Here is a 24,856-nt window from a genome sequence, read left to right on the forward strand (position 1 = left end):
GTTACCTGTGTAGCCCAGGTCGCAGAAGCAGACCCCCGAGACGCAGTCGCCGTGGCCGCTGCAGTAGTTGGGGCAAGGCTCGGAGATGTAGACGCCGTCCAAGCCGAAGGGAGGCACGCTCTTGTGGGAGCTGCTCTCCTGGATCCAGCGGAATCGGGTCTTACTGCAGAGAAAAACAACAGCAGTGCTAGGTTGGGGAAGATGAAACAGGAAAGCCTTATGAATATGATTGCCTGGCAAAAGATTTTGAGAATATGGGAACTCTAAGTGAGATTGAAATGAAAGCAAGTTTTGAGATACCAAGCCTTAGTTACTGAACAACTGGAAAACCATAGTATGGCTGGCTGAAGGTAATCCCCTTTTGATTAGACAATACCCTCTGATTGCAGACTGGTCCGAGGGTCAAAGCAGACCCTACTAGCTTAGCAGAAGGGGCCCAAAGAATAGTAACACCGTAATGTAACACTGTGTAGTAATGTAATGATTCTTATAGGCTGTATGTAAATGCTATAGGATTTGTATCTTGTACTAAATTAGCCAGTGAAAATTGGAATATTCAGCACAGAAGATTTATAGTATTGTAACGAGAACTTTGTCCTCTTTTACTCCTTTGTCCTCTCTCTTTTCCTCTTGCTCTCTCCCTCTCTCTCTCTTTTACAAGCTCCTCTCTGGGGCCTGCTCCGAGCTGTGGCTGGCAGCTCCAAGCAGGGCCCTGCACCCCAGTTCCAAGACCTGGCTTCAGAGATCTCCCATCTCCATCTGTCCCACCCACTGTCACTCCTACATTGCTGCTCCTGGCTTCAAAAGCTACTGCTCCTTCCTTAAGATTTAAAGGACCTTTTCCCAAATTAGCCATTTGCAAATAGGATGCTTGGATTTCTGTCATGCTGCATTTGTGCAACATTACTTAAGGATACTTCTTTCAGACTTTTTTACTTCCTCTGTTTCTCTGGCCCATATCCATCAGCTTGAGGCAAAGAACAAATGCATGGTTTTATCAACAACAGTGAGTGATTAACGTGACTGAAAATGCTTTTTACTATTCATTCCAACCTGAAGTACTAATTACATATCAAAATCCCTGAACTTCATTTCTTACAATATTTTTGAAAGGAACTCAGTGATGGCAGCGATGCAGAGTTTATTATGGGATTGTGCACTTTTGAGTAAAAAAGTGCACAATCCCATAATAAAGTTTTATTCTTTAACTTAATTTTAGGTATTTGGATACAAGAAAAAAAGCCACTTTCTAAACAGAAATAACCAGTCTGACTTATCAATCCCAAAGTTAAACATCCTGAAAATGAGATGGAGATGTGGTAGACCTGGTAAAACATGGATGAAAGAACAAACAATATCATTAATAACTTGTCTAAGGCTGCTGAGCTGACACAGCTGATCTGGAGACATATGATTGACAGTCCATCAGTTCATACTCTAAAAGTCTAGTCCCAAATTTTAATGGCAGGGTTTTATGACATACCCTTTCTTGAAGTGGCTGCAGATTCCTCCATTGAGTGGGGATACCCCTAAAGATTAATCTTTGAGGCTGAGCAAGATATTTGCCCACAGTCATTGTATGGGCGAGCAGCATCAATCTCTACTAAACAGAAATTTTTGCTAGCTTTAATACTTAATTGCTTTGATACAATTGCTTCAATGATGCTTTGTAGAGCACTATATTATAATAGTTGTTATGGCTCCAATACTGCCTAGTAAATAATTCTGATTAAGATCTTCTTGTCTAATTGTTACCATAATAAATCATAAATTCACATGTTTATGTAAATATATCTAGCTTGCCATCCTTAATCCTGAAGAACAACCTTGTGTAAAGGTTCAGTTACACCTGTACAATCCTTTAGACATAAACCACTGACAAAGTCTAGAGCTAAGATTGGATCCAGCTGCACCCAGGCTCCCCTCTGAGAAGGAGTTTAGAAAGCAGTGGGATTCTTTCTTGACCTCATGACTCAGTGGGAGGCTTCTTTAATAAACTTTGTCAGAAGCTCCTACTCTCCCCACAACTCTGATTCACTGCATAGCAAATTTGTTAAAGAAAAAATATTTTGGTTATTACTTTCCAGTCTTTAACTTTTAGCTGATCATTTTACTGGAGCTCCAGAGAGGGGAACAGATTTAAAATCTCATTGCCAATATAATGAATTAACTAATATCCTCCTTGCTACTCTGCCTAAAAAATAATAAACCTATTGCTTTTTCTTTTTTGCTGTGCACTGGGATTTGGTAGGTAGGTGATCATCATGCTCGTGCTTGGTAGCAAATGATGAAATGGGATGCCCTCTGGTTAACCCATGAACCATGATTTCCTAAGTGGCCCACAACAAACTCAGGTCCCAACATGCCAAGGCTCTCATTGCAGTCACAATACTTATATTTTTAATGTATTAGCATGAGCTTCTTATTCCTGATCACATTACTGCACATAATGCCAAACAGATTGCTGCTATTGATTCTGCCCTGCTTGTTTTGGGTAAATCAAATCAGCTGGTGTCAGATCTGTGCAACTTGGCACCTGCTTTTATTGGCTAATTACTGAAGAAAAGACAAACTTGTTATGGTACACCCTGCTATTTCAAGTCCTTGCAGCAGAGACACTGGCTCCCCTGCTACAAAATATTCCACACACTCAAATGGGATGGAGGATGAGGAGGAGAATGGGTCAGAAACCCAGAGGCAGCACTAGAGAAGCTGCATGGAGGGCTAGAGGCTGGGGGACATGGCCAGAGGCCTGGTGGGGTGGTTGTGCTGGCAGTGCTTGGTGCATCCAACAAATCAGATTGGGGTGTTTTACTGATGGAGTAAGACAGAGAGTAAGGGCAGTGAGGAACTTCACCCAAATCCAGATAAGATACAGAAAACCCTACTGATTTCAAGGCTTATTTGTGCTTTACACTATCTGATGTTTTCTCACTTGTATTAATCTGGTGCTGAGGATGTGCACAACTACCATTCTTCCTTCCTTTGCCTCTGGCTGTCCCAGCTGCCTTCAGTGACACAGCACATTATGCATCAGCTCAAATACCTTGCTAAGGTTTCTTTGCCCAGTGGTAACTAAAATTAATCCTGTTGAAATGGCTTATTTAATTCATATGACTTATTACTCTCTTGCTGGTGCCTCTGACCTAGCTGACAGGGATGAAGACAATGAAGGGATTGGTGTCAAATTAAAAAGTGCTGGGTTCCTCGCTGCTTTTTAATTTAATTATTTATTATAGACCAATCTGACACCTTTAAAATGGAAAATTCTCACTGCTTTGGGCAGCATAGTATATTTTCCCCAGATCTGCCATATTTTAACGCTGCCTTTATTCACAGCTTTGCAACTTTTTCCTGATGCACCATCCTGGAAGCAGCTAAATCAGCTAATCCCTGGGTCCCACTGGCCTCACTGGTTTACAATGCACCGTACCTGGCTGCAAGTGACCTGGGGATAACTGCAGTAACTCTTGTCCAGTCCTCAAAGTCCCTGGTGTGGTACCCAGAGGCTCACTGAGCTCTGGGAGCCCCTGCAGGAACGTGTCTGGATGGGCTGCTGGGTCCAGCCCGGCTGGCTGCTGGCCCTGAGCCCACACCACCTGACATGGACCAAAGCAACAGCCCGGGAGCGCTCTCCTCTGGGTGGGAGGGAATGTCCTCTGTGCATTGGCTTGAGAACCAGCAGATGGAAAAGGCCATGGGAAAAGGACTCCTGGCTCATGGTGGGAGGGTTTTATACCCGGGAATGGGGGTGGAGGAGGACCACGGCCAAGGGGATACCAGCAGGGAAGGGAGAGGGGAGGGACTGACCAGGGAACAGATCACCAGGGTGCTGGGGACAGGGGTAGGTGAGGGAGAAGCCGTGTGATAGGAGAGGGGATAGAACAAACCATGTAATATCACGTAAATTATTCACTGCAATATAAAGACTACTCTGTGCAAATCTCTAATAACCCAGTGCAAAACAACAACTAAATAAACTATTTAGTGCAATACAACGCAGCTTTGCAACTTTTTCCTGATGTACCATCCTAGAAGCAGCTAAATCAGCTAATCCCACTGGCATCACTGGTTTACAGCACACCGTACCTGGCTGCCAGCGACCTGGGGATGACAATAGTAACTCTTGTCCAGTCCTCAAAGTCCCCGGTGTGGTACACGGAGGGCTCGCTGAGCTCCCGGGAGCTGCCCTCGCAGCCCTTGGTGCCGGGGGAGGCGGGGTAGCAGCCCTCCTTCACCAGCGACCAGAAGAGCCCGGCATCGTGCGAGTACTGCAGCAGCACGGGGGCAGAGCTGCTGTACTGGCTGGTGCAGCCGATGTTCAGCTGCGAAGGAGAAGAGGGTCAGAGATGAGAGAAACAGCAGATTTGTCTTTACAAACAAGCTGTGGGTCTGCTGGTAGATAAAACCAGCGCTGGGAGGTAAAAGAAACAATGGGAAGGATTCTGCTGATTGATGAATGGAAGAAAGATATTTGCTTTTACAAATAAACTTTAGGTTTGATGGTAAATGAAATTAGACATTGAAAGATGAAAGAAACAATGGGGAAGGAAACCCCCTAAATTCCATAAGAATTAAAAATTAAAAGGGAGGGTTATACATTTGGTATCAGGTGTATCGGGGAGTCTGTACCTCTCAATTACCTCAGCCAGTGGGGAAAGAGAGAGGGAAATGCAGCTGGGAAATTGGGAATAAAAAGGGAGGCTGTGTCCTCCAAAAATTTGAGAGATCCCAGGGGAATGCCCCATGGCCTCTCCCTTTATTCAAATAAAGTAAAAAGACTCCTCTGTCTCCTTTTTGGACATAAACCTCTGGGGTTTGTGGATTAATTTTCCTAACAGAGATGACATGAAGAAACTGCGCTGTTATTAGTACTTATTGGCTATTATGAATATTTATTGGCTGCAAACCACCTTTGACTTTTTGTGCTGGAAGATTTAATGCTCTGAGCACTGGCTCTGGACCCTGCTGGCAGACTGGGGCTGATGCTTGGAGTCTGCTTCCTACATGGAAATATGACATTTCTTGGTAAAAAATCCCAGTTTCCTTTCTTTATTAAGGTTGTTGAGTTCAGCTCACAAAGAGGTGCAAAGAACTTTCCAAGGGTCCCTTTGCATAGCAAGCCCCAAACAGCAAGCTCTGTGCAGGCACCTGCATGCCAAGGAGTGGGAAGAGCTGTATCCTCTGGGATCCATCCCATCTGCAGCCCAGTGTGCCCAGAGGATCAGCCTGACTCCCACGTTAGCCCTAACCACAGCCTTGTCAGTGGCCTTGCAGGAATGATGTCTGGGAGTTGGCCCTGCTGTTTGGGCCCCCAGAACAGAGTAACTTTTGGATTAAGAAGGAAAAATACATATTAAAATGTGAAATGAGAGTGCAGCCAAGACTAAATCAACTGCTGATTGGAAGTTTCAGTTTCATTCTTCAAGCTATCAGAAAAAATATTAGTTTTCCTTAGTTTCTTGCAGAAATTCTACTTGAGTTGTAGAAGGCAAAATGTAAAACAAAATCATTCATGTAAAATGAAATAATTCTAACAAATTACTGTCTTTGAGCTTATCGATGCAAAATTATTCCAGTCTGCTATTTAAAATGGAAATTTCACATACTCATGAAAGCATGCAAATAGGACTAACACATTTATGTGCAGGCTGAAAACCTTTCCAAAAAAGTATAAATTCAGTCCTTAAATAATAGACTTTATGAAGAAGAACTTACTGTTCTGTGACACATTCTTATGTTTTGTATAGTTATGTTACATTGTCAAGGGCTTCAGTGATGGAAGGTGTACAAAACATTTTTAAGTATTGTTTTTTTTTTAAACCCAGACAATTTCTTAATTGCTGTTGATCATCAAACCTACAGAATGGACACAGTCACTGAAGTACAGGAAGGTAGTGAAGAGGGAAATAGCATCTTTTCCAAGATAAATGGTTTTTATGTATTGACATAGCCTCGGGTTTTAAATAGTTTAAAGTATAAAACTACATGCAGTACTCACAAGAAAATTGTACTGAAATCCCTTAGTTTGTATAGCATCTGATTAGCATATCTTTTAGTTGAAATTAGATTATTTTACAAATCCCAGTATTTCTAACTAACTTTCCTATTTATAGAACTGTGGGAATTATATTTGAAAAGCTGCCTGTAAACATCTGATCTTTTTAATAATTCCACTTGTAAATTATTCAGTGTCTGTATCCACCAATTATGTAAGGACCATGTATTTGTGGGGAGCTCATTAAAATTGCATTGCAACCAACTTCCAGAATTCACCAATGGGATTTCATTATAAACTCAATAAAATTTTGATTAGGGTTCAGAAACAAGAGCTTGTCAAAGCAAATACACTTTCTTTGGAGCCCATATTCTGATGTATTGTCAGACCACTGAAATTTTTTGTAAGCTCTTTAAAGAAGAAAATGCTAATTGGAGCCTATATTCATTGACACAATAAAAGTAAATTATATGAAAAACACACACTGGAGTACAGAGCAGCTTGTAAGTCCTTAAATAGTTTAAAATACAAAAAATGTACCCAAACCACTTTGGAGCTTTTGTACTCACAGAGCCCCAGACGGGGTAAATCCTTTTGGGCTTGACAGTGCAGTAGCCTTTCCTAGTACTGACTTGAATATAGTGACATGTACTTCAGCCCACTTCTGAAATGTGCTGAAGAACAAAACCTTTCAAAATGCTTTCAAGCACCAAGGTTTTGGCTATTCTTCTAGAAAGCAGGATGGCATTTTATTCTGTATGGGTTCATACTTGTGCTCTATGACATTGTCTAATTTATCACCTTGATTTGACCTGTGGCCCCAGTGGCACCTTGCAAGTATTGGCTAAGGGTGGTTTTACTGGTATTTTCACACAGATTTATGTTTAAGGAATACCTTGAACTGCAGGACATATCCAGGCTTCAGAGTTAAATCTCGAGTCACTGCAAACCGGTCTCCATCCGATTTACCAAACAGCATGGCCGAGGGGGTTGCAGAGCAGAAACTTTCATTTTTGGTCATCCCTTCGTTGGCCAGCATCAACCATACACTCATCTGGTTCATGGGGTAATCAAATGCTGGCTTTTCATAGAAGTTCTGTTAGAAATGAAAAGAAAAGCCAGAGGTATTATCCCCTTTCATTGTGACTTCAGAATAATTCCCAAAATGACGAACTTTCAAATTTTGCAATTTTTATTTTCTGTAGTTTTCAAAAAAAATTTAATTTCCAAAACTTCAGTCTTGACTTTTTGCAGAGATACATCATTCCATCCTCTGTCACAAAGCTTAGAGCCTGACCATTTTGTGCCAAGACCCAGGTGATTCCCACACAGAGACACAGCTGCAAGCACTGCAGCTGCCTCTTTAAACAGAACCAGCATTTCCCAAGAAAACTGTGTTCAAACAAGACTCCTGACAGGACAGTTCCTGTTTCCTGGGGATGCCCACAGATGGCTCTTGCTTGTTACCTGTGGCAAGGTGGGATTAACGACAGGAATGATGTGCTTCTGCTTCTCGGACAGGATGATGATGTCGTCGATGGCCCACTGGTCGTACCCCTCCCCTGAGAACACCGGCTGCCACCAGCGAAACCTGGTGCAAGGGGTCTTGGCTGCAGCTGGCAGCTCCAGATAGACAAACCTGAGGAACACAAATCGAGCAGAACTTCAGAGAGCACAGTTTGTAGGGAAATATATCACCCAACAGGGAAAAGAGACAGGAAAGCCAGCGTCTACCTTATGTGTACAAGTCCTGGATAATTTGCATGTCCAGAGAAGGGCAGCAAAGCTGGGGAAGGGTCTAAGAGAGTAACTCACATGAGGTGCAGCTGAGGAAGTTTGGGTTGTTTAGTCTGAAGGAAAGATTGCTCAGCAGAGACCTCATTGCTCTCTACAACTACCTGAAAGGAGGTTGTAGTAAGGGGGAATCAGCCTCTTCTCCCAGGCAAGCAGGGACATGAGTGCTTTGTCTCAAACTCTGCCAGAGGAGGCTGGATAACAGGCAGAATTTCTCCACTGAAAAGGTACTCAGGCACTGGGGCTCCTTGGGCTGCCCAGGGAGCTGGAGGAGTCACCATCTCTGGAATTGTAAAAAAACTCCTGGATATGGCACTTAGTGCTGTAATTTAGTTGATATGGTGATGTTGGGTCAAAGGTTGGATTTCATGATCTTGGAGGCCTTTTCCAACTTTAATGATTCTATGATGCTATTATTCTATTTTTCCATATAGCTAGATACCTATTTATGCATTGCATATCAAGAAGCCTTCTTTGTTGTTCTTGTCTGTGGAGAATGCAGACTCTTTAAGACAATGTATGTTTTTTATGCTCCATTACTATATTGCCAAACACAACAAGGAAATGATTTGAACTCTCTAGCTTTGAATTAAACTGTTCAGCTGATCCATGTTCTGATGCCAGGAAGTAATAGTGATATATGCTAGCAAAATTAATTTCTCATTCTCTTCTACTGATTGATTGGTCCTATTTGTAGACAAAAGCATCCTTCTGTTACAATGCAATAGATTATGTAGCAGTTTTCTTTGGGTAAAATATTTCAGGCCTCCTATACAGATCTTTGTAAAAGAACTTCAGGTCTGCTCAGTTTGCTTTATGTTCAACTTAAAAAAACACCTTACAAAAATGATGTTAAATAAAAGTTCAAGTTTCAAGCCTAATCATACTTATGTCAAAAACAATTAGTAACTTGCCCAGTCCTATTTCAGACAGCTTATATATATATATATGCATTTATACAAACTCTTTCTTTATATCACATGTTTTTTATGCCAGGCACTCTGCTTCACTTGCCAGTTAGGCGAAGAGAGGAGAAGGAATTATTTTTCAGTCCTTTTCCAGATAATTCATAGATTTACTGTTGGAGATTAGGAACTGGAAAATGAGATTTGGACCACATTTGAAACAAGAGAAAATCTACATAGCTATGTTCAGTAAGGACCATCACACTTCGTTGATCAGAAGGGCAAATGTTTTGTCTAGCAATGTGTTGGATAGGTATTGAAGTTTTCGTTATTTAGTGTCTTTGTTGGGTAATTTTGACAAAGTAGAGACCAAAGCACTCACCTAGTAGATGAAAGGAAGGGGGTAGCTGTAGTTTGGATTTAGGAAGGCTTTTGATGCTGAAGCTTACAGCATCTGTGAGGTTCAGCTGTCCCCCTGCGGGATGAGCGGGTTCACAATGTGCTGGGTGAAGGCCTGGCTGGAGGGCAGAACTCAAAGGGTTGGAATGAACGGGGTCACACCTGCCTGGGCACTGGTCACCATCAGTGCTCCTCAGGTTCAACCCTAGGGCAGGACTGCTCAAGGGATGTATCAGTAATAAATCCCTTGAGGGAGTTGAACACAGCCTTTTGCTGATGACACAAACTGGGAAGTGCCATTGACTGTCCTGAGGGTCAAGAGGTCTTGCAGAGGAATCTTGACAGATTGGGGTGTTGGGATTGATGCATGGGATAAAATTTAACAAATGGTAATGTTGGTTCTGCACCTAGGATGGAATAACACTGAGCACAGTTGTAGGTCCCTTCTACCTGAAATATTCTATTCTATTCTATTCTATTCTATTCTATTCTATTCTATTCTATTCTATTCCAAATTCAAGAGTTTTATACTTCCAAGTGCCTGGATCACCTCTAGAATAGGTCAGCCAAATTACAGAAGTTCTTCCAGAAGCATTGCTCATTGCAATTCAAAATGACAAAATGAGAAGATAAAATTATTTGTATGCTGAAAGACATGGACTACAGGTAATAGAAATCCCATTAACACCTATGCACACAAATATAATTTGAATTTTCACCAACAAGGTATCGGACAGCAAGTTTGAATGGCTGAACATGATTTCTTCTCCTCCTTATATATTTCTTTAAAGGAGCTTTTGCTTCATACAATAATACATGTTCATTAGATCTGAAACCAGAGTCAGAGAAAATGGAAGATTTCTGCACCTCTTTTCAGCAAGTTCTGTATTTGCTTGCTAATGTTTTGCAGATATTAGCATTTTAGTCATGTTTCACATAGAAGGTGATAGGAAATTTTATGTTTTACTTAAGATTGTAAGGCACACTTTCATTACATTTTCCATTCCCAGTGACAGGAGTTTACTGTGCCAGTCAGAAAAAGTTTCTATATAATGATGACTTCTAAGCATTATAAATTTGAATTATCCATGTTTTCATAAGTTGAGAAATACATATTTTTAAAAGCTGATGCAGATGTGGATTACTTAAATTAGATGAAAATGGTACCTGGGTTTGCTGAAGTCAGAGAAATACATTTCTGCTAGTAGCTGCCAATTGATCCCACCATTATTGCTGTACTGCAGCAGCACACCTTCTTCTCTGCTATCAGGCTTATTGCATGAAGAAGTCTCTCCTCCAATCTGGATGTAAAACTGTACAAAATCCACCCATGTTGTGTCCAAATCCCAGCTTACCAACTGTCTTTTTCCAGCCTACAATACAAAGGACAGAGGGACAGTAATAATTTTAATTATGGCACCTTCACGATGAATAGGCATATTTAAAGTCCATCACAGATGAATATTACACACAAAATTACACAACATGGAGGACATTGATTTCTGTATCAACTTGCCTTTTTTGTCTATCAATTATTCTGCTTGGCATCCTTTATGTCACTCTGATTTGATCCCACAAGAATTTTATTATTCGAATTCAATACATAATGCAACTTCACAACACAATTTCCACACAAGAATTTAAGCTCATTCCCCCATGGTCCCATGTGAGTTCAGAGGACAAAGAACAGGTACTGGATATCCTGAATCAACCTGGGCTAAATTTTTAAATATTCAACTTTCTATTGATAATGCATGGAGCAGTAAAAAGGCCATTTTTCTAGTTTTATTTCCCTGGTCAAATCTAGCACTGTACAAGGTTACCCAATCACCTGAAATTGGCTCCTGTCATACTTTGCTCATCTCCTACACAAGAACCAGGGAGTGGCATTTTCTCTTTATGCTTCAGCTGAATAAGATTTGTTCCTATACAAAACTATATTCTTTTCCTAATAAGCATTGTAAATCAGGAGTGTCTCAAGTAAAACCTGTGGATTTAGTTTCAAGTTTACCTAAGCATAGCTGAGAGAAACAAATAGCCTTGTAAAATTTAGTGAACAGCTTTTCCAAGTATGCTTTTGAATTTAGGAGGTCAACATGGTCACTCTGTGCATATTCAAAAGACAGAGCATGTTCATAGAAAAAAAAGCTATAAGAGCCTTGTATTGTAACTGAAATTATCCCAGAGTGCTCTTCCCTTTGTGCCCTGGGGCTTGAGGCTGGGCTTGTGGACTTCCACATCACCAAACCTACGAGATGCTGGTATGGAATATGAAGCTGCCTGTGACAAGGCAGGACAGAGGAGGAGAGCAGTGTCCCCAGAGAGGTGACCTGCATGCACCTGGCACAGCCCTGCCCCTGCACAGCATCATGCTGCCACAGCTTTTATAGGTAGGGCAGAGCCATTTGTGTACAGATGGAGAGAGGATGCAGGGATCATATTTCTGCATTTATTAAAGCAGCTGCAACCTGGCACCACCCCCCAAAATGGACCAGGACTGTCATCCTGCCTACTCTTTATAATTCCCTTTATAAAGTGTGTTTCTGTCCATCTCCAAGCATAAAAGGGTTTAAAAAAGGAAAACCAAGGTTAAGTTATGACACCTGTGTTCTAAGTAATGTTTGTGTTTTTCTCTCTCACTTGTACATTGGGGATCCTTATGACAAATTTCCAAATAAACTCGAGATAAGTAAGTGACGTCATCTAGCTGGGCACAAGTAACAAGGTTTAGGAGCTGAGTTTTAAAATATCATCTGTGTTTTTTAATAAGGTGACAGACGAGTTTAAATCCTGTTCCATTCATCACTCTTTCTTTGTTCTACACAGCTGAGGGTAAACCCAGCAGAGATAGATGTTTCCTGCTTTCTTTCTCAGAACTTTGCTTGGCTAGTATAACAGCCTGGGTGCTGAGCTCATTTGTGCACCCTACCAAATAGGGCACCTTCCACTGTGAGACTGATTGCTGGAAGCTGAATACATGGGGGTCTGATGTTTTGTTGGCTGATGACAAGACAGCAAAACCTGTGAAGAATCCTTTGAGTCTCAAAAAGCTCATACAGGATACAACCACACTGATTTAGTCTGGAATTGTTCTTGTTTTGGTTTATTTCACTGTTTATTCCCAGCTGAGACTGGAATTCCCTCCTGGATGCTGCCCTGAGAGTGAGAACTCAGCCTTGGATGCAGCCCTGAGCTTCTGGGTGCAGCCCCAGGTGGCTGATGCTGGCCAAGGTGTCCCTGACAATCTCTGGGTGGTTTGCTGTCTCAGCTTCATTGGAGACACTGGAACTTGAAACTGTCACCATCCAATGGAGCCAGCAATGGGTACTGAGGATGCAAGCACCCTTGCTGTCCCATGGGCTGGGTGTTCTGGTTGCTGGGGACACCCAGCACACTGACCTGCAGCGGGCCAAGCTCTGGCCCTAAAACTGTTCCAGGTGGGTTTCCATATCCCCACCCCAGAGCAGGTCTGCCTGCCAAAGGGGCAATCACAGAACCAGGTAAATTGAGAGAGGGCATGAGAGACATAAAGCCTCAGGGGAATTGCAGGGACTAATTGAAAGAGCTCTGAATTGTGAACACACCTACAACTGATTAAAATCAGTTGTAAAACAAAAGCTTGAGGGTTGTCAGAACAAAGCCAACATTAATTCTGGCAGCAGTAATTGATTATGGCAGCAAACATTAGACATTCAAATAAAAAGTGGCTGTTTGAGCAAATGAAAAGAAATGTGAATATGAGCTCCCCAAAACAATGCAGAACTGTTTGGCAACTATAAAAATAATTTTTTATTATATACCAGTATGGCCCCTAGACAGTTTGAGAAAGATCTAAACAGAAATTAAATAAACCACCTTCTGTTGACAGCACACAGACTGCTACTACTCAAGAAATGAGTGATAACATAACCCTTAGAGATCAATAGAAAGAAGCCAAGAATTTCTAAATGAGTTTTTCACTCCTCCTTAGCAGGAATCAGAAGAAAGATCATAGCAGGTTAATTCTAATTTAGCAAACTACTTTTGAGAAACTTGGCATAAGGAACCAAGCCAGAAGGAAAAACATCTAACAGGGAAGACAATTATGTATAAAAATCCAATTATCACAATTAGCTAGTTATACTGATTGGTCTATTACGAAATTTTCAGTGCAGAGCTCTATTTCCAGGGGAGCTGGATGTGAGACTATGTAGGAGTGCTGAAAATTATTTCATGGGTTAGATTTTTGTAATGAGGTAAGCAACACACAATTGCACAGCGTTGCATATCGGGTTATTCTTCTGGGACTAATCTGGCTCTCATGACAGCAGTGGCAGTTTGATCAAACCTTTAAAGGAGAAGCACATAGCTGCATTTATACTCTTCCTTTCAATTAAGAACAAAACAAACCTTAGTAACAGACCTGAGGAGCAACAATACAAAAATAATTCAGTGATTACAATGCATAATCTTACATTTGGTCATAAAGATCTCTTTTTATTTCAGCTATAATTGCTACTAATTAGCAGAATTCCCTGTATCTCTTTCCTGTTCTGTTATTTTTTGTTTGCAAAGTATCCAAGTTAGACAAAAGAATATTCTCCTTCAGGTTACCCATTTTCTAAAAGCCTGAAAAAATGCTTTTTTTCAATAGTTTTGTTCCTGTGACCTCAAATTAAGTTTCTTGTGCCCTGGAAAGCCAACCTTTCTCCATTTCTTACCCAGGACAGCACAGAAGTAACAAACAGGAGCTGCTGGATGCTGCAAACTGAATCTTAAAAAAGAAAATGTACAAGTAAGTCATTGTGAATATACACACTTCCCAGCACACTGGCAATTTACTACCTTTCCTTGCAGCTGCTATTTCTTGCCTACATAGTGTGTGTGTCTTTCCCCATCTCTTTTGGTTGCTTTGTTCTTTACCTGCAGAGCCCAGCTGGGCTGTTTAGCACGCTTCTAATATCGCATGCAGCTTTCTGCCACCTCCCTTTTCTTTGCCTCACACCACATTATGCTCCACAGAAACCTGCCCTATGTGCCTTTATCAGTGCCCCAGCCCTCTGGAGTACCTTGTTGAAGTAGAGAGAGGAGCCAGCTGAGATGACCCCACAGCCTTCCTCAGGCTTGACGATCTCTCCCCCAAAAATTTCCTGCCACTCTGTCTTCAGGGTGTCTGGGTTCTCAAAATCAGACATGATGGTTGAAGAAAGGGGATTTTCAGGCTGACATTCAGTACCCCGAAACCCTGGATCACACCTGGAGGGAAGTGTAAACATAACAAGTTTTAAGGACTTCATTTGATACTGGCAATTAGTTAAGGTAATGCACTGACCTTATAAAATTTGATATGGACAACCATAACTGAAAAAAAGAAATCATTCTGGAATTGTGGTTTTGTATTGAGGAAACAAACCAAAATAACTGGAAAATGGGAAAACCCTGTATCTTTTTTTCTAAAAAACCCAAACCCCTGTGGTCTCCAGAAAATTTGAAGCTGGCAGGGAGTAGCAGTCTGTGTCCTTGGTGTAGCACCCATTCTGACAGTGCCTGCCAAGCAGGGCTCAGCTGGTCCCTGGCATCCTTCTGACTCAGCAAAGCAGCTCTGGCCCTGAGCCAGGGCTCTTGTGCAAAGGGCTGGAGTGGCCCCCAGGACACCTGCAGCAGGGCAGCCCTGTGCCCCTGAGAGCTCTTGCAGTGATTGGATCTGCCAAGGGTGCAGCTTCTTGGACAGGCTGGTGTGGAGCAACTGGCTGCTAATGCTGCTTGAATGGTCAGCTCTGCACAGTGCTTTTGGTTTTTTAATTTTAATACAAAAATAAGAACAACAGCCAAGAAAAGGAAAGTATGGAAAATAGCAGGGTGCCTGAAGTATCAGGAGAGCACTGTTAGGAGGGCCTGACAAATGCTTCGTACCTGCAGACGCCGTGGTCGCACCAGCCGTGCCCGCTGCACATGCTGGGACACTGCTGGCCGATGTAGATGTTGTCCAGGGCCCACTCATCCTGGGCTGTGTAGTAGCACTGGCTCCAGCGAAAACGAGTGGCACTGGACCTTAAAATCAATCACAATGCATCAGTTTTGATTCTTTACAGAATGGCAGGAAAAGAGGTAAAATGTAACCAAAAAGAAAAAGAAGTTAGTATCCCGTAGTATCCCAGTCACAGCCTAGCTGCAAAGGCTGGCACAATCAAAGGCAGATTCTTGCAAATTAACTTTCTAGGTGATGCCACTCACTGCACAGGACTACATAAAGAACTTTCCAGTGACTGATGACATTTCTGAGGAGGAGCACATTGCAAGGATTTTGAGAATTATTTTAAGGTAAGCCTAGCTATGAATTTTAGTGGATTTTTATTGTGTTATGGTTGCAAAATTGGAAAGGTGTATCTAGGGCATGACTTTGTTTTTTATATTTTTGGTCACAGTTAACAGGTCATAAACTGTCTAAAGAATTTTCACCTGATATTTATTATTTAAACAATTAATAAAGTTCTTGAGTGTTAGTGAATACCAACTATTTCCATTCAACAATGGCTGAATTTTAATCGGATATAATTTTTTTGTCAGGATGGTTCTAAACTAGACTTTGCTCAAATATCACTGGTGACATTGGCAGCACAAGTTTTTGATAAAGATCTTGTTTCATTGCATCTATTTTTTCCTACACTGCAAATAGCTTGCCCTTGGCCAGCAACACAAAATCTGTAACACCCAAGGTTTGTGGTGGGGAATCATCAAATTAAATTCTTTGCCTAATTAAGCTCTGGACATCGTAATATTCTTCAAGCACAAAACCTTGCTTTAGCTTCTCATTTCTAAATAGTTTTATCTTCAACAGGTTTTTTTTTTCTTTACAATAGTGATGTCAGCTAATATTATTCATTAAAAAAATGCTCAGTCTTGGCCCTTTAGGAGACTGTCCAATGCAACATTGACGTTTTCCACGGGAGTGACTCCCACTAGCCAAACCCAGCCTGACACCACCCCCCTCAAAAGCCAAGGCTGGAGAAGAGAGTGAATCATGAGAAAAGCAATCTTTGTCATCATCAAGGCTTTTCAAGCTGCCCTGCCAAACTGTGCACATCCAACAGGTTACAGACATTGGCTGGTGGCCACTCCCAAATAGGGGATACAGAGATTCTCCACCCTGTGCTTGTGTCAGAATGAGATTAAGAAAAATAGGTTGCATGTGAAGTGAAACAAAGATGGGAAATTGTTCATCAGGATGGAGCAAAAGGGGCTGTGCTGGCTGCATAACGGTCTGGGTAAAAAGGGGTGGTGGTGGCAATGTGGGCACTGAGGCTGGATTGCATTGTTGTGGAGGGGTGGGACAGGGAAAGCAAGGCTGACTGAAGAGAACTAAAAATCCAGTTTTAAAATGGGATAGGCCTGTGTCTGCCCAAGGGCTGGTTGGGGGTGCTGAGGATGAGAAGCAGGCAGGTCCTATTAGAAGCTTCTTTTCTAGCTTGTTTCTGAGCCATATGGTAACGTGGTGATGGCACAGGATAAAATGCTGTTACTCTACTTGGAGATACAAAGCCCTTTCCCCACCCCCAATAATTTATGTAGAATAAGACTTATTAAAATGAATATCGTAAAGGTGGCTGAGCCACCTGCTCACACGTATGGAAGTGAAGAAACAAACAGAACAGGCCTGTGCAGCTGAAGAGGACAGAGTGGCAGAGCAATTAGCCACTCTGGCACATATGAGAAGATTGGGACATGCATGGATAAATTTTTAAAGTACCAGTTATGATTTTCTTTAAAAAACAAGTGAAGCTGCCCAAGGGCTTGATTTTTAATTGAAATGACCCTTGTTGCCTCTTTAAGTGTCTGTTTGATATTGCAAATACTGTAAGCATTTTTACAGCACTCAGAGTTAATCTGCAGGAGCAAATCTGCTGATTAAATACTCCCTCAGGATATAATGTATTGATGGGTTACATTACAAGTGCCATGAATTATCCATTGAAAGTGTGCAATGCCAGTAATCAGCACACGAAGGACTCCCTAAGCTTGTGAAGGCACAATGGGCAGTCAATATTGACTGCAATTATTTACTGTTTATTTTTGGAGTGCTCTGAAGTCAGCACATCACTTTGGTGCTGAGGTTCATGTCCACATCAATGGCACCACAGAGAGCCCTGACGGAGGCTGTAGGCTCTGGAAGGAGCTGTAATGACTGGTGTTAACTCTAATGTGTGCTGAGGAAAATGACAATTCTGAAACCAAAGAACGGTGTTAGAGCCGGAAAACCCATCCCCTGTGAACTCCCAGCACAGTAAAACTGTGTCATGCCATTTTCCCAGGCAGCAGGAGGGAGAGCATGGTTCAAGCATCCCTGTTTTTCATCAGGGATGGTGTATGGGTGGAGTTGGGGTGTTTACAGCAAACCAGGGGAGATTTACAGTGATGCAGAGGCAATTTCACCATGCCATGGAAGCCTCATGGTGCCCAACAAGTGGTGGTGCCCCGTAATAAGAGCTTGGTGTGGCATTGATGGCGTTGCCTTGGCTGCTCGCTGCCTGCTGCCAGGTGCACATGGCTCAGAAGGGTGGCTGTGCAGAGCATCAGGGCTGTGCAGTGCATCAGGGCTGGGCAGTGCATCAGGGCTGTGCAGTGCATCAGGGCTGTGCAGGTACATCAGGGCTGTGCAGGTACATCAGGGCTGTGCAGGTGCATCAGGGCTGTGCAGAGCATCAGGGCTGTGCAGGTACATCAGGGCTGTGCAGGTACATCAGGGCTGTGCAGTGCATCAGGGCTGGGCAGTGCATCAGGGCTGTGCAGTGCATCAGGGCTGTGCAGGTACATCAGGGCTGTGCAGGTACATCAGGGCTGTGCAGGTACATCAGGGCTGTGCAGTGCATCAGGGCTGTGCAGAGCATCAGGGCTGTGCAGGTACATCAGGGCTGGTCCAGGTGCATCAGGGCTGGTCCAGGTGCATCAGGGCTGTGCAGAGCATCAGGGCTGTGCAGGTACATCAGGGCTGTGCAGGTACATCAGGGCTGTGCAGTGCATCAGGGCTGTGCAGAGCATCAGGGCTGTGCAGGTACATCAGGGCTGGTCCAGGTGCATCAGGGCTGGTCCAGGTGCATCAGGGCTGTGCAGAGCATCAGGGCTGTGCAGGTACATCAGGGCTGTGCAGTGCATCAGGGCTGTGCAGAGCATCAGGGCTGTGCAGTGCATCAGGGCTGTGCAGAGCATCAGGGCTGTGCAGAGCATCAGGGCTGTGCAGGTACATCAGGGCTGTGCAGGTGCATTAGGGCTGGTCCAGGTACATCAGGGATGTGCAGTGCATCAGGGCTGTGCAGTGCATCAGGGCTGGTCCAGGTACATCAGGGCTGTGCAGTGCATCAGGGCTGTGCAGGTACATCAGGGCTGTGCAGGTGCATCAGGGCTGTGCAGAGCATCAGGGCTGTGCAGGTACATCAGGGCTGTGCAGTGCATCAGGGCTGTGCAGGTACATCAGGGCTGTGCAGGTGCATCAGGGCTGGTCCAGGTACATCAGGGCTGTGCAGGTGCCTCAGGGCTGTGCAGTGCATCAGGGCTGTGCAGGTGCCTCAGGGCTGTGCAGTGCATCAGGGCTGGGCAGTGCATCAGGGCTGTGCAGGTACATCAGGGCTGTGCAGGTTCATCAGGGCTGGGCAGTGCATCAGGGCTGTGCAGTGCATCAGGGCTGTGCAGTGCATCAGGGCTGGGCAGTGCATCAGGGCTGTGCAGGTACATCAGGGCTGTGCAGGTGCATCAGGGCTGTGCAGGTACATCAGGGCTGTGCAGGTGCATCAGGGCTGTGCAGGTACATCAGGGCTGTGCAGAGCATCAGGGCTGTGCAGAGCATCAGGGCTGTGCAGGTACATCAGGGCTGGTCCAGGTGCATTAGGGCTGGTCCAGGTACATCAGGGATGTGCAGTGCATCAGGGCTGTGCAGTGCATCAGGGCTGGTCCAGGTACATCAGGGCTGTGCAGTGCATCAGGGCTGTGCAGAGCATTAGCGCTGTGCAGGTACATCAGGGCTGTGCAGGTACATCAGGGCTGTGCAGTGCCTCAGGGCTGTGCAGTGCATCAGGGCTGGTCCAGGTGCATCAGGGCTGTGCAGGTACATCAGGGCTGTGCAGGTACATCAGGGCTGGTCCAGGTGCATTAGGGCTGGTCCAGGTACATCAGGGCTGGTGCAGGTACATCAGGGCTGGTTCAGGTGCATCAGGGCTGTGCAGGTACATCAGGGCTGTGCAGGTACATCAGGGCTGGTCCAGGTGCATTAGGGCTGGTCCAGGTACATCAGGGCTATGCAGGTACATCAGGGCTGTGCAGTGCCTCAGGGCTGGTTTCTGGGCACAAGGCTCACTCCTGACCTACACCAACAGTGGGGGAGTCCAGCCCTGTGCAGTGACAGAGGACACCTCTGTGCCCAGGGGAGCACAGCACCTGGAGCCCCAGCTGAGAAGATCCCTGTGCAGCTCTGCCTTGGAGCTGTTCCCAGGGCTGGGTGTGCACAGAGCTGCACCAGAGCTGATGCCCTTTGCTGGGCATCATGTCTGTTTCACCTGACCAAGACGTTCCCCTGGAAAGTCTCACTGTCCCATTCCTGCTGCAGGGCACTGCCACCCTGCCAGGTGAGAGCTCCATCTGCCTCCTCGGGTTCCAGATGTTGGCTGCACATCAAGCTGAGGGTGCACTCAGCTCCACTCGTTACTTACAAGTTGCCCCAGCCTAATGAAGTGATTGTTTCTCTCATTTGAGGGGAGGGGAAGAAGGCAGGAGGCTCATTACAGCCTGGAGATGAAGGTGTTGCCCAAATGGAGGCATGTGCAGCAGCTGGAGGCTGGGGACAGTCCCCAGGGAGCCACATGCCAGCAGGGAGGAGTTATTTTTATCTGCAGACAAACAGCTCTGCCCTGGGGACAGCTTTGCCACCACGGGAATCCCGTTGCCCCCGGCTGCAAGGGACCAGGGGCTGCCCTCCCCTTCCCACCCAGCCTCTGCCAGGGCTCCTGTGGGAAGCAATGCCACTGTCACAGGGCTGTGGGCAGGGAGAACTCCGTGGATTCAGATTCCTCCCTGGGCGAGGGATAATGCATGTTAGGCTGAAGTGACAATGGCAAAAGCAATGCTGCTGAAAAACCCATCCTGCTCACTGCTTTTGAAAGCTTTCCAAGGCTGCTCTGCATCTCAAGGTAGCAACAGCTTAAGAGGATTATGCTGTTAAAAATGGTAATCGACCATTTAAAAAAGCCATGTTAATTAAGAAAAGAGAATAAGGAGATGAGCGTCAGCTGCATTCTCAGTGATAAAACTCTGCTTTTCTGGACAGTCACTGTTTGGACATCTATTGAAACGGGGGGGTGCAGCACTGAGGAGCTATGAAAGCATTTCTTACAAGCAAAACAAACTTCCCTAGCTCCTCATAGTTTCTCCATTTTTTTTTTAATGCTGCTAGAAAGCAATCTGGATCTCTAATGACATTATATCTAACTCAGGTTGATGTCAAATAAAAGTCATTTTTGTTGTGTGACATTTTACATAAGCACAAGGAAATCATGTCCCAGAAGTGCTGTGAGTGAAATGATGTTCTGTTATAAAATTTTTCTGATATGTGAGTTAAAACAAAATCACTGCCTTCCCTCCTGATATTAAAAGCCTTAATGATTTAATGCAAATTTGTGGCTGGTAAAATTATATTTGCTACCTTCTGAGTTACCATAATTACATTTACTCAATTATCCTGAAGGTCTCGTTCAGTCATTAGGTGTTGATTTGTTTATGAAGTCAGCAACTGACAGCTGCTTGTATCTCATTAAAGCCTGTTCATATGTAAATGCCTTGCATAAAACTGAAATTAATTTTAATCAATGTTCAGTTCAAGTACAATACAATTTCAGCGAGCAGGTGCTTACATTTCATTTCTTTGATACAAGTCTCATTCTTGCAGCAGGTTTCCTACCATCCCAAATCTCACATAACACGGGGATCTTGTAAACTCATGCTTGCTGGATGCAGAACATCTACAGATCTGCAGAAATACCAGCACACCCAGAAAGTTTTACAAGAGAAATAGGTGCTGTTATGTGCAATTTTCCAGCTGCGTGAGCACAGTGCCACGGCCTGACACTTCCCAAGGTGCAAACCCTCAGCTGGGAGCTGTGCATCCAGGGGTAAAAGCTCCAGCAATGACAGCAGGGCTGTGCAGGGGTGTGAGGGCATGCTGGGGCCAGCAAGGGCCAGAGCAAGGCTAGTGACACATTCCTGAGACCTCCTTTAGATGGTTTCCCTGTGCAGTGAGCACAGGGCAGGGCATGGGGCAGCCTTTGCCTTGTGCGGTTGGAACGGGAGGAAGGTGCAGAGATCTCTGCTCAGCCCAGCCTTGGGAAGGCTGGACACCTGGCTCTGCCTCTGCCCTGCTCTGCCTGGCCATCACCAAGGTTTTGCCTCTGTGCTGGTTGCAGTGGGTGCAGGTGGGGAAGGGACAGGAGGAGGAGGGAGGGCACCCCAAAGAGGAGCCCTGCACTACCAGCCACCTGGGAGAGCTGCCCAACAAATTGTCACCAGTAATGCCCAGGTTTTGGAAAGGCAGAAACTTGCTCTCTGCTCACAAGCCTGCTCTAAAAACCTGCAAAAAATCCCCTCCCAGTCTCAACCCAAAGGAACTGTTGAGCCCTTAACCTGCCCTTTGCCACTGGAAAGGAATGTTAGAAAGAGGGGAAAGTGGTGAGAGAGATGTGTGGTGTGCTGGATTGCATTGGATGGGGAACAGGCAGCCGCCCTTCCTCTTCACCCTGATAGCACTGTAGCACAACTAAACTCAGAAAATGGCTTCTATGAAGAGCAAAGAAATTTTCAGTGGTAATTTGTACCTTAATTACAAACAAAACTCTGCTAACAGACAGGAATCCCTTCAGATACAAGACAGAGTGTGAAACATTTATGATTTGTGCACGGCATAGAACAGGAACCCGGCTATTACTTCATCATAATTTCTCCCCACAGTCTCCTAAATTAAAATGGAGTTATATGCTTCTGTCACCTCATATGCTGAGAAAAATTAGTAGATCCTAAAGAAAAAGAGGGCCACAACATTGGTATCATCATCAAATATACAGAGTATAATAACTTTGAGTACATTATATATTTTGTAAATAGGAATAGCAGCCTACTTTGGAGTGTAACACAACAAACTGTGGATGTTTTTAAACTCCCAAGTGCCTATGTGAACCACAGATTTTGCAGATGGTGGCACAAAATGACATGTAAGATTCAGTACATTATAATCTAACTACAAAGCAGCTATTTGTAGACTTACTTGCACCATTTGGTATTATCTGATATGATATGTTCTAAGGATTCAATATTTGCCTTTGATGTTTTGCCTAGAAATAGGAAATTCTGAATATTGGCTGTACAGCAAAAAGGGCCTGTGTGTTGAAAGAAGGTATCATTGTGGTGTGATTGATGGAAACAGGCTGTGCTGAGGCCATGCAGAGTGCAAAAAAAAATAATGATGAAGGATGGGGAAATACAATGATGACTTAATCTGAGCAAGCTCTCATTGCAATTGCTATGATGGATTCAGGTCAAACATAATCAAAATGTAACTCTAATTGCAATAATTAAATTCTCAAATGAAGGATGCCCTGAAGATTATTGGGATTTATGACAACATTTTTATTTGTATGATATAATAATAATGATTTAAAAATAAACAATTGAAGAAACAATTTAGTTATTAAAAAATTTTAGGGGAGGCAAATCAAGTTTAATTACAACAAGATGAATAGGCTTTCTGATGATTTTTCGTTTTCTTTTTTTTGCATGAGAGAATGTTATTTTTTAAGACATCCTATAAAAAGAAACAAGAGTTAAAAAATTCCCAGAAATGAATCATTAGTTATTGTTTATACAGGGCTTTGGTCTGAAGATGTAAACAATAAGGAATGTGCAAAATAAAAATTAACAATCCAAATAAAGCCTTCCTCCAATAGGACATTTATAGACAAGTGCCACTATTTTTGAAAAGTCTGAACTTTATTAGGAGAGTATGAGTATGTATTAAAAACAATCCTAAACAATAGTTCCTGTTGACTTCACCAACTTTTCTTCTCTATTGAATATGGAATGCATTTTATAGGAAATACCTGAGACTGGGTCAGCCCTGGTGCTCTACCTACTGGCTTGAGTATGGCCTGCAGAGGACTTGATATTTGTCACAGCAATTGATGTGACAAATTGTCTGCACAACATCCCCTCCCCCACTTCCCCCTCAAAATAAAAAAAATTAAAGATAGAAAATAAATGCTTACCAAGTCTTCTGTGGTAAAAGAACAGTGATTCTCCTCCACTGAGTAAATTCGCTGGAGTGGTAAATACTTGCTGATGTGAACTCCTGACAGCTCGGCATACTGGGAAGGCATTCCTTAAAATAAAACATTTCAAAACTAGATTTAATGTTGAGGAATAATTGGGAACAGAAACAAGGGATCAAACAGTCACAGAACCAGGAGCTTGTCCGGGTCCAGATGTTGGAGCAAAAGACCCGGAAGAGAAAAATCCTGGCATGATGTGGGGAAATTTCTCCAAAAACCAGTAGTACAAATGAGGATGGAAGAAAGCCATATGAATCTATTTAAAGAGTTCAGCATTCATGATAGGCAATGTTTTCCTTGCCTCCATGAGGAATGTCTATCTCTGGTTTTTGCTATCTTCACCCCGGCATCCGCCATGGACTATGAAGTAAGGATACAAGGTCACTATGAAGTAAAGATACAAGATCACTATGAAGTAAGTCCATGAAAGTGACCTCCAGACTATCATAAAGGTCATTTTAGGGGCCTGTTTGTGAGGCTTTTCCTGGGCATGCTGACTGGCCCCACACCCTCCACCTGCAGTGGGCAGCAGCAGTGGGTGCAGACAGAGCCCCACCAGAGGGCACAGCCTACTGAAGGGGTGTCCTTGGGCCCTTCCCAAGCTCTGCAGCTTTGACACCTGCAGCAAGTGCTGTAAATTCTTCCCTCCTGCTTCTAGGACTTTTTCTGCATTTAACTCAGATTCCTGTTGAGGTCTGTTTCCCAAATTCTATTTTTTATTTAATTCAGAAAATATGATCATTGTCGCATCTTTTTTAATATTAAATATAAATTAAGTCCATTATCCCACCTTCTGTTTGCTAGCACTGCCCTTCCAATGTTATTTCATTTTTTGCAATATCGCATTAATTTATTTCCTTTTTGCCAGAACAGAAAATTGGCCTTTAAGGTATTAATAAAGTGCTTGGAAGTTACTACCAACCTACATGATCCTCTTCTAGCTACCAATTCAGAGTCCCTTCTGCCCCTTCCTGCCACAGAAAAGCTTCTCCTGACCATCCCCTGACCAAGAGTATTTCACTGATCACTGCTGTGCTCACCCCCATGAAGGGCATCAGGCAAGAGAACAGACACCAGCTCATGCAAGTAGCCTTCTTCAACTGTTCTGAAACTAATAATAAAGCAGTGACTCTCCGCAGAAGTTATGGCAATTAAGAATATTTATATAGTTAAATTGTACAGTAAAAGTTATGTATTAAATATGAAGAAGGGCAGAATATATTATTTTACAGAGAAATTTATTGCTCAAATATCTTAGAGTATTAAATGAAGATCTGAGACTTTTTTTTTTTAGTAGATTTTCTAAAGGCTTCGTTTCCTTTCCAGCAATTTTCAAACATTTTTTCTTGATTCATCTCCCCTAAAAGATTATAGAAAACTGGATCTAATAAAGATCAGTGGTTGCAAAGCAAACAAAATTTTCA

General features: G+C 43.5%; 1 protein-coding gene across 1 annotated transcript in view; it reads right to left on the reverse strand.

The window, feature by feature from the left end:
* Positions 1–24,856, reverse strand: part of RELN (reelin) — a gene marked incomplete at its 5' end in the record, with an annotated part of 284,100 nt that overhangs the window by 63,287 nt on the left and 195,957 nt on the right. Inside the window, 8 exons of the mRNA XM_084206102.1 lie at positions 6–163; positions 4,090–4,325; positions 6,894–7,094; positions 7,466–7,637; positions 10,264–10,469; positions 14,145–14,331; positions 14,989–15,126; positions 23,370–23,482. Coding sequence (XP_084062228.1) covers positions 6–163; positions 4,090–4,325; positions 6,894–7,094; positions 7,466–7,637; positions 10,264–10,469; positions 14,145–14,331; positions 14,989–15,126; positions 23,370–23,482 — 1,411 coding nt within the window. The remainder of the gene's footprint in view (positions 1–5; positions 164–4,089; positions 4,326–6,893; positions 7,095–7,465; positions 7,638–10,263; positions 10,470–14,144; positions 14,332–14,988; positions 15,127–23,369; positions 23,483–24,856) is intronic.

The sequence above is a fragment of the Fringilla coelebs genome (assembly GCF_963513975.1).
Source record: "Fringilla coelebs genome assembly, chromosome: 5".
Classification (NCBI taxonomy): Eukaryota; Metazoa; Chordata; class Aves; order Passeriformes; family Fringillidae; genus Fringilla; species Fringilla coelebs.